At 48.9% G+C, this 15,282-nt stretch overlaps 1 protein-coding gene across 1 annotated transcript in view; it reads left to right on the top strand.

The window, feature by feature from the left end:
* Nucleotides 1-15,282, top strand: part of TPH2 (tryptophan hydroxylase 2) — a 430,635-nt gene that overhangs the window by 130,349 nt on the left and 285,004 nt on the right. The window contains exons 5-6 of the mRNA XM_063927454.1: nt 8,893-8,960; nt 9,515-9,711. Of these exons, the coding sequence (XP_063783524.1) occupies nt 8,893-8,960; nt 9,515-9,711 (265 nt within the window). The remainder of the gene's footprint in view (nt 1-8,892; nt 8,961-9,514; nt 9,712-15,282) is intronic.

Genomic DNA, 15,282 nt, shown 5'->3' with positions numbered 1-15,282 from the left:
TGATGTGAGGCTTGTATGCCGGTGCTCAGCCATGGAAACCCATTCCATTAGGCTCCTGCCACACAGTTTTTGTGCTTACATTAATGCTATAGAATCAGCAGAGCGTCAGTGCCTTTTACGTACCATGCACCTTGCAGTCGTTGACCCTGCTCTGTGATTTTGCGTGGTGTTCCGCTTCATGGCTGAGTTGCTGTTGTTCCTAAATGCTTCCACTCTCTAATAATATCACTTACAGTTGACCATGGAATATCCAGCAGGGATGAAATTTCACGAACCGTCTTATTGCAAAGGTGGCATCCTATCACAGTACCACAATTGAATAAATGGAGACTGCATGGCTAGGTGCTTGATTTTACACACCTGTGGCAGCTGGTCTGATTGAAACACCTGAATTCAGTAATTTAACAGGTTTGGCCAAATACTTACATACAGTATAGTGTATGTTTCTATGGGGGTTGCTATATGGTCAGACTCCGAAATGTGAAGCTTGGTAGCCCATGGGCTACTCTCTCTCTAACATTTTTTGGAGAATCCGTCCCTTTTGGCCCCCACCATGCATTCACACTCCAACAGCCATTCATGTGCAGTATATGCGTCAGGTCCAAACCTGGAAACATTGTGATAGAGGTAGCTATCACTTTTCTTGTAGCCATTCACTGGGACAGGGCCTTTTTTAAAGCTCTGCATGTACTTGCACCTAGAGAATGGTAAATGCAAGTGGTAATTTTAATAACTGCATTGCGAGTAAGGTGTAGGTGTAATTTTCATGTCCCTGCTGCATTAAAATGCAATTGGTCTTATCAGGATCTTTTCTAAACAATTTTGCTCCCAGTGCGAACACTAAAAAAATTCTCCCCTCCCCAATATACATATAAAAAAGTAACATTTGCACGACCCCAAAAGGGTGCATGGCCTCGCTATAATGGGTGTGGCTTTGCTCCAATATGCGTGGCCTTGCAGGAAAAGGCTACTTTTCACCGACATAGTGTCCCTTACACCATATTATGCCCCCACTGTAATTCACTTGACACCATATTATGCCCCTACTGTAATGCCCCTCAGTGCCGTAACTAGGCATTTTAGCGCTGTGTGCAAGAAACGACAGTGGCGCCCCCCCAAGTAAGATAGGGGCAGTGCGCGCCGTAGGCGCGTGCAAAATGTATAGGGGCGTGGCTTCACGGGGAAGGGGCGTGGCCACAAAATAATAGCAATTCATACTACGGTGCACAGTAGTCTACATTATTCAAATTACGCTGCACAGTAGCGCCACTACACCAGGTAGAGCCCCTTTTATACATTACAGCAGACAGCATCCCCCTTTTTACACATTACAGCAGACAGTCCCCCTTTTTACACATTGCGGCAGCCAGTCCCCCTTTTTACACATTGCGGCAGCCAGGCCCCCTTTTTACACATTGCGGCAGCCAGTCCCCCTTTTTACACATTGCGGCAGCCAGGCCCCCTCTTTACACATTGCGGCAGCCAGTCCCCCTTTTTCTCTGACGTCCTAAGTGGATGCTGGGACTCCGTAAGGACCATGGGGATTAGCGGCTCCGCAGGAGACTGGGCACAACTAAAGAAAGCTTTAGGACTACCTGGTGTGCACTGGCTCCTCCCACTAAGACCCTCCTCCAGACCTCAGTTAAGATTCTTGTGCCCGGCTGAGCTGGATGCACACTAGGGGCTCTCCTGAGCTCCTAGAAAGAAAGTATATTTAGGTTTTTTATTTTACAGTGAGATCTGCTGGCAACAGACTCACTGCAGCGAGGGACTAAGGGGAGAAGAAGCGAACCTACCTAACAGGTGGTAGTTTGGGCTTCTTAGGCTACTGGACACCATTAGCTCCAGAGGGATCGACCGCAGGACCCGACCTTGGTGTTCGTTCCCGGAGCCGCGCCGCCGTCCCCCTTACAGAGCCAGAAGCATGAAGAGTCCGGAAAATCGGCGGCAGAAGACTTCGGTCTTCACCAAGGTAGCGCACAGCACTGCAGCTGTGCGCCATTGCTCCTCATGTACACCTCACACTCCGGTCACTGATGGGTGCAGGGCGCTGGGGGGGGGCGCCCTGAGGGCAATATAAGACACCTTGGCTGGCAAATCATCACAATATATAGTCCCAGGTCTATATATGTGATAAATTACCCCTGCCAGAATCCATAAAAAAGCGGGAGAAAAGTCCGCCGAAAAAGGGGCGGGGCTTCTCCCTCAGCACACTGGCGCCATTTTTTCTTCACAGTGCAGCTGGAAGACAGCTCCCCAGGCTCTCCCCTGTAGTTTTCAGGCTCAAAGGGTTAAAAAGAGAGGGGGGGGGCACTAAATTTAGGCGCAATATATGTATACAAGCAGCTATTGGGGGAAAAATCACTCAGTTATAGTGTTAATCCCTGCATTATATAGCGCTCTGGTGTGTGCTGGCATACTCTCTCTCTGTCTCCCCAAAGGACTTTGTGGGGTCCTGTCCTCAGTCAGAGCATTCCCTGTGTGTGTGCGGTGTGTCGGTATGGCTGTGTCGACATGTTGGATGAGGAAGGTTACGTGGAGGCAGAGCAGAGGCCGATGAATGGGATGTCGCCCCCTGTGGGGCCGACACCAGAGTGGATGGATAGGTGGAAGGTATTAACCGACAATGTCAACTCCTTACATAAAAGGCTGGATGACGTAACAGCTGTGGGACAGCCGGCTTCTCAGCCCGCGCCTGCCCAGGCGTCTCAAAGGCCATCAGGGGCTCAAAAAACGCCCGTTACCTCAGATGGCAGACACAGATGTCGACACAGAGTCTGACTCCAGTGTCGACGAGGTTGAGACATATACACAATCCACTAGGAACATCCGTTACATGATCTCGGCAATGAAAAATGTGTTACGCATTTCTGACATGAACCCAAGTACCACATAAAAGGGGTTTTATTTTTGGGGAGAAAAAGCAGCCAGTGTTTTGTTCCCCCATCAGATGAATGAATGAAGTGTGTAAAGAAGCGTGGGTTCCCCCGATAAGAAACTGGTAATTTCTAAAAAGTTACTGATGGCGTACCCTTTCCCGCCAGAGGATAGGTCACGTTGGGAGATATCCCTTAGGGTGGATAAGGCGCTCACACGTTTGTCAAAAAAGGTGGCACTGCCGTCTTAGGATACGGCCACCTTGAAGGAGCCTGCTGATAAAAAGCAGGAGGCTATCCTGAAGTCTGTATATACACACTCAGGTTATATACTGAGACCTGCAATTGCCTCAGCATAAATAGTGCTGCTGCAGCGTGGTCTGATACCCTGTCAGATAATACTCTAAGACAGGGAGAATATTTTGCTAACATAGAGCATATTAAAGATGTCGTCTTATATATAAAGGATGCACAGAGGGATATTTGCCGGCTGGCATCCAGAATTAATGCAATGTCCATTCTGCCAGGAGGGTATTAGAAACCCGGCAGTGGACAGGTGATGCTGCCTGTAAAAGGCACATGGAGATTCTGCCTCATAAGGGTGAGGAATTGTTTGGGGATGGTCTCTGGGACCTCGTATCCACAGCAAAAGCTGGGAAGAAATTTTTTTACCTCAGGTTTCCTCACAGCCTAAGAAAGCACCGTATTTTCAGGTACAGTCCTTTCGGCTTCAGAAAAGCAAGCGGGTCAAAGGCGCTTCCTTTCTGCACAGAGACAAGGGAAGAAGGAAAAAGCTGCACCAGCAGCCAGTTCCCAGGATCAAAAATCTTCCCCCGCTTCCTCTGAGTCCACCGCATGATGCTGGGGCTCCACAGGTGGAGATAGGTGCGGTAGGGGCGCGTCTCGGGAACTTCAGGGACCAGTGGGCTTGCCCACAGGTGGATCCCTAGGTTCTGCAAATAGTATCACAGGGATACAGGCTGGAGTTCGAGGCGACTCCCCCTCGCCGTTACCTCACATCAGCCTTGCCTGCTGCCCTCGGAGAAAGGTAGTACTGGCGGCAATTCACAAGCTGTACTTCCAGCAGGTGAAATCAAGGTACCCCTCCTTCAACAAGGCCGGGGTTACTATTCCAAAATGTTGTGGTACCGAAACCAGACGGTTCGGTAAGACCCATTCTAAAATTGAAAGCCTTGAACACTTATATACGAAGGTTCAAGTTCAAAATGGAATCGCTCAGGGCGATTATTGCAAGCCTGGAGAATTTCATGGTATCACTGGACATCAAGGATGCTTACCTGCATGTCCCTATTTACCCTCTTCACCAGGAGTACCTCAAAATTGTGGTACAGGATTGTCATTACCAATTCCAGACGTTGCCGTTGGTCTGTCCCCGGCACCGAGGTATTTACCAAGGTAATGGCCGAAATAATTATCCCGTACTTGGACGATCTCCTTATAAAGGCGAGGTCCAGGGAGCAGTTGTTCGTCGGAGTAGCACTATCTCGGGAAGTGCTACAACAGCACGGCTGGATTCTGAATATTCCAAAGTCGCAGCTGGTTTCTACGACGCGTCTACTGTTCCTGGGTATGGTTCTGGACACAGAACAGGATAAAAAGGGTTTCTCCCGGAGGAGAAGTCCAAGGAGTTGTCGTCTCTAGACAGAGACCTCCTAATACGTATACAGGTGTCGGTGCATCAATGCACGCGAGCCCTGGGAAAGATGGTAGCTTCTTACGAAGAAATTCCATTCGCCAGGTCCCATGCAAGAATTTTCCAGTGGGATCTGTTGGACAAGTGGTCCGGGTCGCATCTTCAGATACATCGGCGGATAACCCTGTCTCCAAGGGCCAGGGTGTCGCTGTTGTGGTGGCTGCAGAGTGCTCATCTTCTAGGGGGCCGCAGATTCGGCATACAGGACTGGGTCCTGGTGACCACGGATGCCAGCCTTTGAGGCTGGGGGGCAGTCACACAGGGAAGAAACTTCCAAGGCTATGGAAAAGTCAGGAGACTTCCCTACACATAAATATTCTGGAACTAAGGGCCATTTACAATGCCCTAAGTCAGGCTAGACCCCTGCTTCAACACCGGCCGGTGCTGATCCAGTCAGACAACATCACGGCGGTCGCTCATGTAAACCGACAGGGCGGCACAAGAAGCAGGATGGCGATGGCAGAAGCCACAAGGATTCTCCGATGGGCGGAAAATCATGTGTTAACACTGTCAGCAGTGTTCATTCCCGGAGTGGACAACTGAGAAGCAGACTTTCTCAGAAGACACGACCTCCACCCGGGAGAGTGGGGACTTCATCCAGAAGTCTTCCAAATGATTGTACACCGTTGGTTAAGGCCACAGGTGGACATGATGGCGTCCCGCCTCAACTAAAAGTTACAAAGATATTGCGCCAGTTCAAGGACCCTCAGGCGATAGCTGTGGACGCTCTGGTAACACCGTGGGTGTACCAGTCGGTGTATGTGTTCCCTTCTCTGCCTCTCTTACCCAGGGTAATGAGAATAATAAGAAGGAGAGGAGTAAGAACTATACTCATTGTTCCGGGTTGGCCAAGAAGAGCTTGGTAACCAGAACTCCAAGAAATTATCTCAGAGGACCCATGGCCTCTGCCGCTCAGACAGGACCTGCTGCAGCAGGGGGCCTGTCTGTTCCAAGACGTACCGCGGCTGCGTTTGACGGCATGGCGGTTGAACGCCGGATCCTGAAGGAAAAGGGAATTCCGGAGGAAGTTATCCCTACGCTATTTAAAGCTAGGAAAGAAGTGAACGCAAACCATTATCACCGCATATGGCGGAAATATGTTGCGTACTGTGAGGCCAGGAAGGCCCCAAAGGAGAAATTTCAGCTAGGTCGATTTCTGCACTTCCTACAGTCAGAGGTGACTATGGGCCTAAAATTGGGTTCCATTAAGATCCAGATTTCGGCTCTATCGATTTTCTTCCAAAATTGAACTGGCTTCACTGCCTGAAGTTCAGACTTTTGTTAAGGGAGTGTTGCATAGTCAGCCTCCGTTTGTGCCTCCAGTGGCACCGTGGGATCTCAACGTGGTGTTGGATTTCCTGAAGTCGCATTGGGTTGAGCCACTTAAATCCGTGGAGCTATAATACCTCACGTGGAAAGTGGTCATTCTGTGGGCCTTGGCGTCGGCCAGGCGTGTATCAGAATTGGCGGTTTTGTCATACAAAAGCCCTTATCTGTATTTTATATGGATAAGGTGGAATTGAGGACTCGTTCCCAATTCCTTCCTAAGGTGGTATCAGTTTTTCATGTGAACCAACCTATTGTGGTGCCTGCGGCTACTTGGGACTTGGAGGATTCCAAGTTACTGGACGTAGTCAGGGCCCTGAAAAGTATATGTTTCCAGGACAGCTGGAGTCAGGAAAACTGACTCGTTATTTCTCCTGTATGCACCCAACAAGCTGGGTGCTCCTGCTTCTAAGCAGACGATTGCTCGCTGGATCTGTAGCACGATTCAACTTGCACATTCTGCGGCGGGACTGCCGCACCCTATATCTGTAAAAGCCCATTCCACGAGGAAAGTGGGCTCTTCTTGGGCGGCTGCCCGAGGGGTCTCGGCTTTACAACTTTGCCGAGCTGTTACTTGGTCGGGTTAAAACATTTTTGTAAGAGTCTACAAGTTCGATACCCTGGCTGAGGAGGACCTAGAGTTTGCTCAATCAGTGCTGCAGAGTCATCCGCACTCTCCCGCCTGTTTGGGAGCTTTGGTATAATCCCCATGTTCCTTACGGAGTCCCAGCATCCACTTAGGACGTCAGAGAAAATAAGATTTTACTCACCGGTAAATCTATTTCTCGTAGTCCGTAGTGAATGCTGGGTGCCCATCCCAAGTGCGGATTGTCTGCAATACTTGTATATAGTTATTGCCTAACTAAAGGGTTATTGTTGAGCCATCTGTTGAGAGGCTCAGTTATATTTCATACTGTTAACTGGGTATAGTATCACGAGTTATACGGTGTGATTGGTGTGGCTGGTATGAGTCTTACCCGGGATTCAAAGTCCTTCCTTATTGTGTCAGCTCTTCCGGGCACAGTATCCTAACTGAGGTCTGGAGGAGGGTCTTAGTGGGAGGAGCCAGTGCACACCAGGTAGTCCTAAAGCTTTCTTTAGTTGTGCCCAGTCTCCTGCGGAGCCGCTAATCCCCATGGTCCTTACGGAGTCCCAGCATCCACTACGGACTACGAGAAATAGATTTACCGGTAAGTAAAATCTTATTTTACACATTGCGGTAGCCAGTCCCCCTTTTTACACATTGCGGCAGCCAGTACCCCTTTTTACACATTGCGGCAGCCAGTCCCCCTTTTTACACATTGCGGCAGCCAGTCCCCCTTTTTACACATTGCGGCAGCCAGTCCCCCTTTTTACACATTGCGGCAGCCAGGCCCCCTTTTTACACATTGCGGCAGCCAGTCCCCCTTTTTACACATTGCGGCAGCCAGGCCCCTTTTTTACACATTGCGGCAGCCAGGCCCCCTTTTTACACATTGCGGCAGCCAGTCCCCCTTTTTACACATTGCGGCAGCCAGGCCCCCTTTTTACACATTGCGGCAGCCAGGCCCCCTTTTTACACATTGCGGCAGCCAGTCCCCCTTTTTACACATTGCGGCAGCCAGGCCCCCTCTTTACACATTGCGGCAGCCAGTCCCCCTTTTTACACACTGCGGCAGCCAGTCCCCCTTTTTACCCATTGCGGCAGCCAGTCCCCCTTTTTACACATTGCGGCAGCCAGGCCCCCTTTTTACAGCCAGTCCCCCTTTTTACACATTGCGGCAGCCATCCCCCTTTTTACACATTGCGGCAGACGGTGACCCCCTGAGAGAGAGAGAGAGAGAGAAAGAGAGATATACTTACCATCTCCCTGCTGGCAGTCAGGCTCCTCGTGCAGCTCCCTCGGTGCAGGCAGTGAGGTGAGAAGGAGGAGGAGGGAGGGGGAGCAGGGAGCCGCAGCAGCGCTATGTCATTGGTAGTAAGCGCCGCTGCAGCATCCCCCTCTCCTTCCGTATTGGCTGCCCGGCGCTGCTGTGGATGCTGGGATGGAGGAACCGCATCCCAGCATCCACAGCAGCGCCGGGCAGCCAATACAGAAGGAGAGGGGGATGCTGCAGCGGCGTTTACTACCAATGACATAGCGCTGCTGCGGCTCCCTGCTCCCCCTCCCTCCTCCTCCTTCTCCGCTGCCCGGCGCTGGTCCTCTTCTCCCTCCACAGCGCGGCGCACGGCGCACACAGCAGAGGCGGCATGTAATGAGTCAATTTGACTCATTACATGCCGCTGGCCGTGCGCCCTCAGGGCAACTGCGCTGTGTGCCAAGCCCACTTGGCACACACGTAGTTACGGCCCTGATGCCCCTGTCACCATATTATGCCCCCACTGTAATGCACCTGACACCATATTATGCCCCCACTATAATGCACCTAACACCATATTATGCCCCTACATGCCTCTGTCACCATATTATACCCCCTACTGTAATGCCACAATACCTACTCATTGTAAAGTGGTCCTTCTCATTGTCAGGGGATCTCCCTGGCCACCGCTGCTGTCACTCTCTGCAGTCCCCAAGCACTGTTCGCGGCTGCTTCCAGTTCAAATATTTAAAATTACCTTCTCAAAATGGCCGCCACCTCATAAAAGACAGTTTTACAGAAGACTAGAGGAGGCGGCAGCCATTTTAGGAGGGACATTGTCAATAGTATTCCAGGTGGAATATTGTTACATGCAGTTGGCGTGGCTGCGACACCCTGTGCGATCACACGGCCCGGACGACCCGACTGGCTCCAGGAAATGGCACTGGGTGTTATATACTGTTATATACTGTAACCTCCTTAGCCTTTAATCTTGCAGTAACTAAAGTACCTTAATCATATTTCCCGGCCAAACCTTATTATGTTTATTAAGGGTTTTTCATATGGACATTTTTTTTTAACCATTTTTTACCTGTACATTAAAAGGTTCTTCTTCCTTCCTTCCTTTTTTTTCTTTAAGGGATTTAAAGATAATGTGTATCGCCAAAGAAGAAAATATTTTGTGGATGTTGCTATGGGCTATAAATAGTAAGTTTATATGTCACTGTTTTGTTATGTATTTGTGATTATTTTATTAACTTTTTTAAAATGTATAAGTGGCTGCTGGTTATCCCTGGATTGACAGCGTTGTGTGCATTAAGCCTCCTTGTGGCTCTCGGGGTTTAGCATTAGGCTTTGCTCTCCCTCTCTAAGCCCATCCCCAGACTCCTGTGAAACTAGCCAATGTCTGGGGGCGGGCTTAAAGGAGAGTAGGTTTATGACCCAGATATATCAAGCCCTGGAGAGTGATAAATTGCACTGTGATAAAGTACCAACCAATCAGCTCCTGTCATTTTTCAAACACAGCCTGTAACATGGCAGTTAGGAGCTGATTGGCTGGTACTTTATTACAGTGCAATTTATCACTATCCAAGGCTTCATAAATCTGGGCCTATATGAGCTAAGCGTAACCCCCACCCCCCATTCCCTGCACTGAGTGGTCAGTGCCGCTTGCTTCTAATTCTTCCATCCTATATAAAAGTGTGTTTTGCTAGGTATACACTTTTATTGCCCATAAAATATATCCCTTTTTATTTATTTAGTGGACAACCAATTCCAAGAGTAGAGTATACAGCAGAAGAGATAAAAACATGGGGCACGGTGTTCAGAGAACTTACAAAGCTGTACCCAACTCACGCCTGCAAAGAATACTTGAAGAATCTACCTCTGTTAACAAAATACTGCGGATACAGAGAAGATAATGTTCCCCAGCTTGAGGATGTTGCAATTTTTTTGAAAGGTGAGATCTCAAGCATACTTTTTAACCAAATCTCAAAGTAATGAAACCCTATTTAGAACATTAATATACTGTACAGTATGACAAAACCTGTGTATCATTGAGCTACATACAATGTAAGAAAGTAATCTTTCCAGGATATCAACAAATTTGGAGTTTTGCTTCTCTGTACAGCATCAGCTCTTGTAAAGCAGTATCATACTGTACATGATAGTTCACTTTGATCCAATCCAGATGCTGGCCTGTGAATAACTGTAGTACTGGTGTGTCAAACTCCACATGATAATAGTAATGCAGAGATCACAGTTATATACATTTGCAAACATATGGTAAGCCACCAGCCACGGCAAGGCTTTTCTACTGTTGTGGTCCTCCACTACGAGATAAATAATAGCACCACTTTGAGTCATACAGTACTGTATATTGCTTCCAGGTCAGTTAGCTCTCCATTTAGAAATATATAAATATATGACCCAAAGTGGTGTTATTATCATTTTGTGTAGGACTACCAGAGAAGAGACACCTTGCTGTGGCTGGTGGCTTGTCATATGTTTGCAAATGTTCTGTATGTAACTGACTCTGCGATCTCTGCATTACTATTATCATGTGAAGTACCACGTGGAATAGATTTAAAATGTGAAGAAAGATTTTGATTTGGGTGGGATGTGCCAACACTTAAATCTAAATTGCAGTGTGAAAATAAAGCTGTTCAGCATGTATAGGCTACGTGAAAAAACAATGCTTACTCTGCATGAGAAAAAATGTATTTGAACCCCTTGATTGTAACAGTGTTTGTTTCAGATGCAAGGGGGCCTGATTCTGATGTGGTTGCTAATGCCATCACAGCTACAGTTTTTTTTATTAAGCTACCGTGCTAAAATATGTTAATTCCAAAGACGCTGAAAATGTATTGAGATTCGAACTGGCGGCCTGACATAACCCAGCAATTGCGTATAAACATGTAGCGGTGGTCGCAGATTCTCTGATAATCAACTGTCATGATTCTTTGCAGTTCCACTGCTCTGCCTGCGGTGTCGCCCTCATTGGATGTATCTTCAGCACATCTCTACTTGGACTATCCAGGCTAATTGCTCAATTAAGCAGCTGTGGGCTCTCTCTGTCACTTGCTATCTGTACCTGCTGCACTGTGTGTTCAGGGCCAGATCATTAATATCCCAATACCCCTTTCACATTGCCAGAATAACCCAGGTTATTGCCAGGTCTACCCAGATCGAGGTGCAATGCTAAAGCACCAAAGTGAAATAACCCAGTTCAAGCAACCCGGCATTTCAACTGGGTCGGACCTGGATCGATGTGCACTGTGAAAGAGTCTAACCTGGGCTATTCAACCCGAGAATCAAAAAAAGGCACTGATTAGATGTTCATGTGTCTCCTTTGATGGGGGAAAGTCCATTTTAAATGACATCCATAGTGTTTACATGGGTGACCTGGGTTCAGTGTGAAAGGGGCCAACCTGGGGTTGGACTCGGGTTCAAAATGCCGGGTTGGACCTGAGTTTGCGATGTGCAAGCAGTATAATACCCCTTTCACACCGCACAAATAGGCCAGTATCGACCCGGCATATTGCGGTGTGAAAGCGACATGGTCGAAATCCTGGGTCGTCTGACCTGGTAATTCAACCTGGGAATAAAGCAGCGTTATTCCCGGGTTGAATACCGGGTCAGTGGCAGCGTGAACGGTTTCCCGGGTTGATTAGACCCGGGACCCGTTCACTACAATGGGGAGAGGTGGAGCGGAGATGAGCCTCTGCCCCTGTTGCCGACTCTGCCCCCGCTGCTATAGCAACCTGCCCAGCATATTGCCGTGTCGGGAAGTGAGCAGGTTAGGTCCAATGCCGGATCCCACCCGGGAATTGGAAACAGGTCCTTCCCTGGTGTGATCCGGCATTTCGCAGTGTGAAAGGGGTGTACACTACCGAAATAAGCTGGGTTTTTGACGGGTCTACCCAGGTCACAGCCTTGAAAAATAACTCCGGTCGAGTGACCTGGGAATCTGACCCTGGTAGGTAGTAGAATTGGACCCAGGTAATGGTGCAGTGTAAACAGCTCAACCCAGGTTATACAACCCAGGTTATACTTAAAAGCTTCTGCTTGGCTGTGTATGCAGAGGTCTGCCTCAATTGAGTGTCTGTGATACCCCTTTCACACCGCACAAATAACCCAGTGTCTGTGATACCCCTTTCACACCGCACGCTGACCCTTGTCGACCCGGCAATATGCTGGGTCAGCATGCGGTGTGAAAGTGCCATGTCGGATATCCCGTGTCGCCTTACCTGGCAATTCAACCCGGGAATACAGCAGTGTTATACCCGGGTTGAATACCGGGTCAATGGCTGCGTAAATGGGCTCCCGGGTCGATGGGACCCGTTTACTACAACAGGGAGAGGCAGTGCGGAGATGATCTTATCTCCCAGTGCCATCTCCGCCCCCGCTGCCGGCTCCGCCCCCCACTGCTATGGCAACCCGCCCAGCATATTGCTGGGTCGGAGAAGCCAGCCGCAGCGTCCAATGCCGGATACCACCCAGGAAGGACCCATTTCCAATTCCCGGGTGGGATCCGATATTGGCGGTGTGAAAGGGGTATGAGTGACATGCAGGGTAGACCCAGGTTCAGTGTATGGGGCTGACCCGGGAATAACCCGAATACAATGTGCAGTGTAAACAGGGTCTGACCATGGTCTGACCCAGATTGAAACCCTGGGCCTTATTCAGGTTTGTTAGCAAACCAAAACTGTAAGCAATTGGGCAAAACCATGTTGCACTGCAGGTGGGGCAGATGTAACATGTGCAGAGAGATTTAGATTTGGGGTGGTTATATTGTTTCTGTGCAGGGTAAATACTGGCTGCTTAATTTCTACACTGTAATTTAGATTTCTGTTTGAATACACCCCATCCAAATTTAAATCTGTCTGCACATGCTACATCTACCCCTCCTGCAGTACAATATGGTTTTGCCCAATTGCTAACTTTTTGGGTTTGCTAACAAACCTGAATAATCCTCTCTGTCCAGAAACCTGGGTCAAGCCTGAGTTTCGGTTTAAAAGTGGTATTACATTCCAGCTAATTGGAGTTTGTTGTCTCAGCAAGTCAGGATCTGAGTTTGTATCTGGCTTCACCTGAGTACCTGAGTTTCCTGGCAAGCATTCCTCTATTCATTTTATTATTAGCTATCTGCAAGAAAAAAGCAGTTATCTGTGATTCTGTTTCCTGCACCAATAACCTAGATATCATATAAAGTTCTCTTCTATGAAATACCCTCTGAATATCTGTGCCTGTTAACCAGAGCCGTAACGACACATGTTAATGCACTGTTCCAAAATAGAATTGCTGCCCCCACCCATATTTAAAATAGGGACAGTGCGCGCTGAAGGCTTGTGAAAAATATGTATGAGCATGGGTTCTTGGGGAAGGGGCGTGGTTGCAAAATAATACCAATTCATATTACGCCACACAGTAGTCTCCATTACTTAAATTACGCCACACAGTAGTGGCACTTAAACATATTACACCCGGTAGAGCACCTTATATACATTATGCTAGACAGAGCAGACAGAGCCCCTTTTACACAGTATGGCAGGTAGAGCCCCCTTTTACACATTGCGCCTGTTAGAGCCCCAGTCCCTTTTCACATTGCACTAGGCAGAGTCTGCATCTATGCACAAACAAACAAACAAACACAAACACACTCTGCAGGCATGCATACATACACACCACTCTGCAGCTATGAACAAACAAACACACACAGACACTCACTGTGCAGCCATGCACGCCCGCACGCCCACTCACTCACTCACTCACTCACTCACTCACTCACTCTGCAGCCATGCAGGGGCGGATCCAGAAAAAAATTACAGGGGGGGGGGCACCATAAGGGGCGTGGCTTCATTGGAATGGGCGTGGCTTCGTTTGAATGGGCGTGGTATTGCAGGAAAAGACTACCTTATACCCCAGTTTTGCAACCTGCACGCCCAGACGTTGGCCACCACAGGAAAGAAAAATAATCCTGATTCATGCCCCTTACATTATTTGTCATTTTTCCTCCTTATAGTAATGCCCAGTATACATTATTCCACATACTGCAATGGCCCTTAGACATTATTCCACACACAATAATGCACATGACACAATATGCGCACACTGTAATGCCCCAGACACATTATGCCACACACCGTAATGCCTGTGACACATTATGACAGGAATCGCAATGCCCGTTATACATTATGCTACACACTGCACTGCCCCTGATACATTATAGCACATACAATGTCTGTAACACATTATGCCACACACTGCAATGACCTTGAGACATTATACCACAATGCCCGTGATATAGTATACCATACACCGTAATGCCTGTGACACATACCGCAATGCCCGTTATACCCTATGCCACACACCGCAATGCCCGTTATATATTATGCCACACTGCAATGACCCTGAGACATTATACCACATACCACAATGCCCGTGATATAGTATACCACACACCGTAATGCCTGACACATTATGACACACACCGCAATGTCCGTGATACATTATGCCACACACTGCAATGACCCTGAGACATTATACCACATATCACAATGCCAGCGATATAGTATACCATACATCGTAATGCCTGTGACACATTATGACACACACCGCAATGTCCGTGATACATTATGCCACACACCGTAATGCCCATTACACATTAAGTCCTACAGTAAGGCTTCTAATTACTTTTCAAATACCTGCTTGTTGTCAGGGGTTTCATGCACTGGGTGTCATGCTCGTTGCCAGGGGTTTCATGCTCTTGGTTCCATGCACGGTGCCAGGGGTTTTCATGCTCAGGGTGTCATGCTCGTTACCAGGGGTTTCATGCACTGGGTGTCATGCTCGTTGCCAGGGGTTTCATGCACTCTGTGTCATGCTCGTTGCCAGGGGTTTCATGCACTGGGTGTCATGCTCGTTGCTAGGAGGTAGTCCTTGTTGCTAGGGCTGTGCTCCCAGTGCCACATATGTCCCCAGTGCCAGATATTCCCCCACGGTGCCAGGTACTCACATGCCCCCAGTGCCAAATATAGCCCCCCCCCCATGTGCCAGGTACACATATACCCCCAGTGCCAGATATTCCCCAACAGTGCCACATATGCCCCCAGTGCCAGATATCGCCCCCCCCCAGTGCTATATATGCCCCCAGTGCCACATATGCCCCAGTGCCAGATATTCCCCCCCCAGTGCCACATATGCCCCCAGTGCCACATATGCCCCCAGTGCCAGATATTCCCCCCCCCAGTGCCATATATGCCCCCAGTGCCAGATATTCCCCCCAGTGCCATATATGTCCCCAGTGCCAGATATTCTCCCCCCCCCTCCCTGCCAAATATGCCCCCAGTGCCAGATATTCCCTCCCCAGTGCCATATATGCCCCCAGTGCCAGATATTCCCCCCAGTGCCATATATGTCCCCAGTGCCAGATATTCTCCCCCCCCCCTCCCTGCCAAATATGCCCCCAGTGCCAGATATTCCCCCCCAGTGCGTCCCGCGTCCCCCCCCCTTCCTCCGCCGCCGCCAC

Source organism: Pseudophryne corroboree, chromosome 6 (assembly GCF_028390025.1).
Source record: "Pseudophryne corroboree isolate aPseCor3 chromosome 6, aPseCor3.hap2, whole genome shotgun sequence".
In the NCBI taxonomy this organism is placed as follows: Eukaryota; Metazoa; Chordata; class Amphibia; order Anura; family Myobatrachidae; genus Pseudophryne; species Pseudophryne corroboree.
The sequence above is the reverse complement of the archived record's forward strand: the minus strand, read 5'-3'. Positions and strand labels throughout refer to the sequence as shown.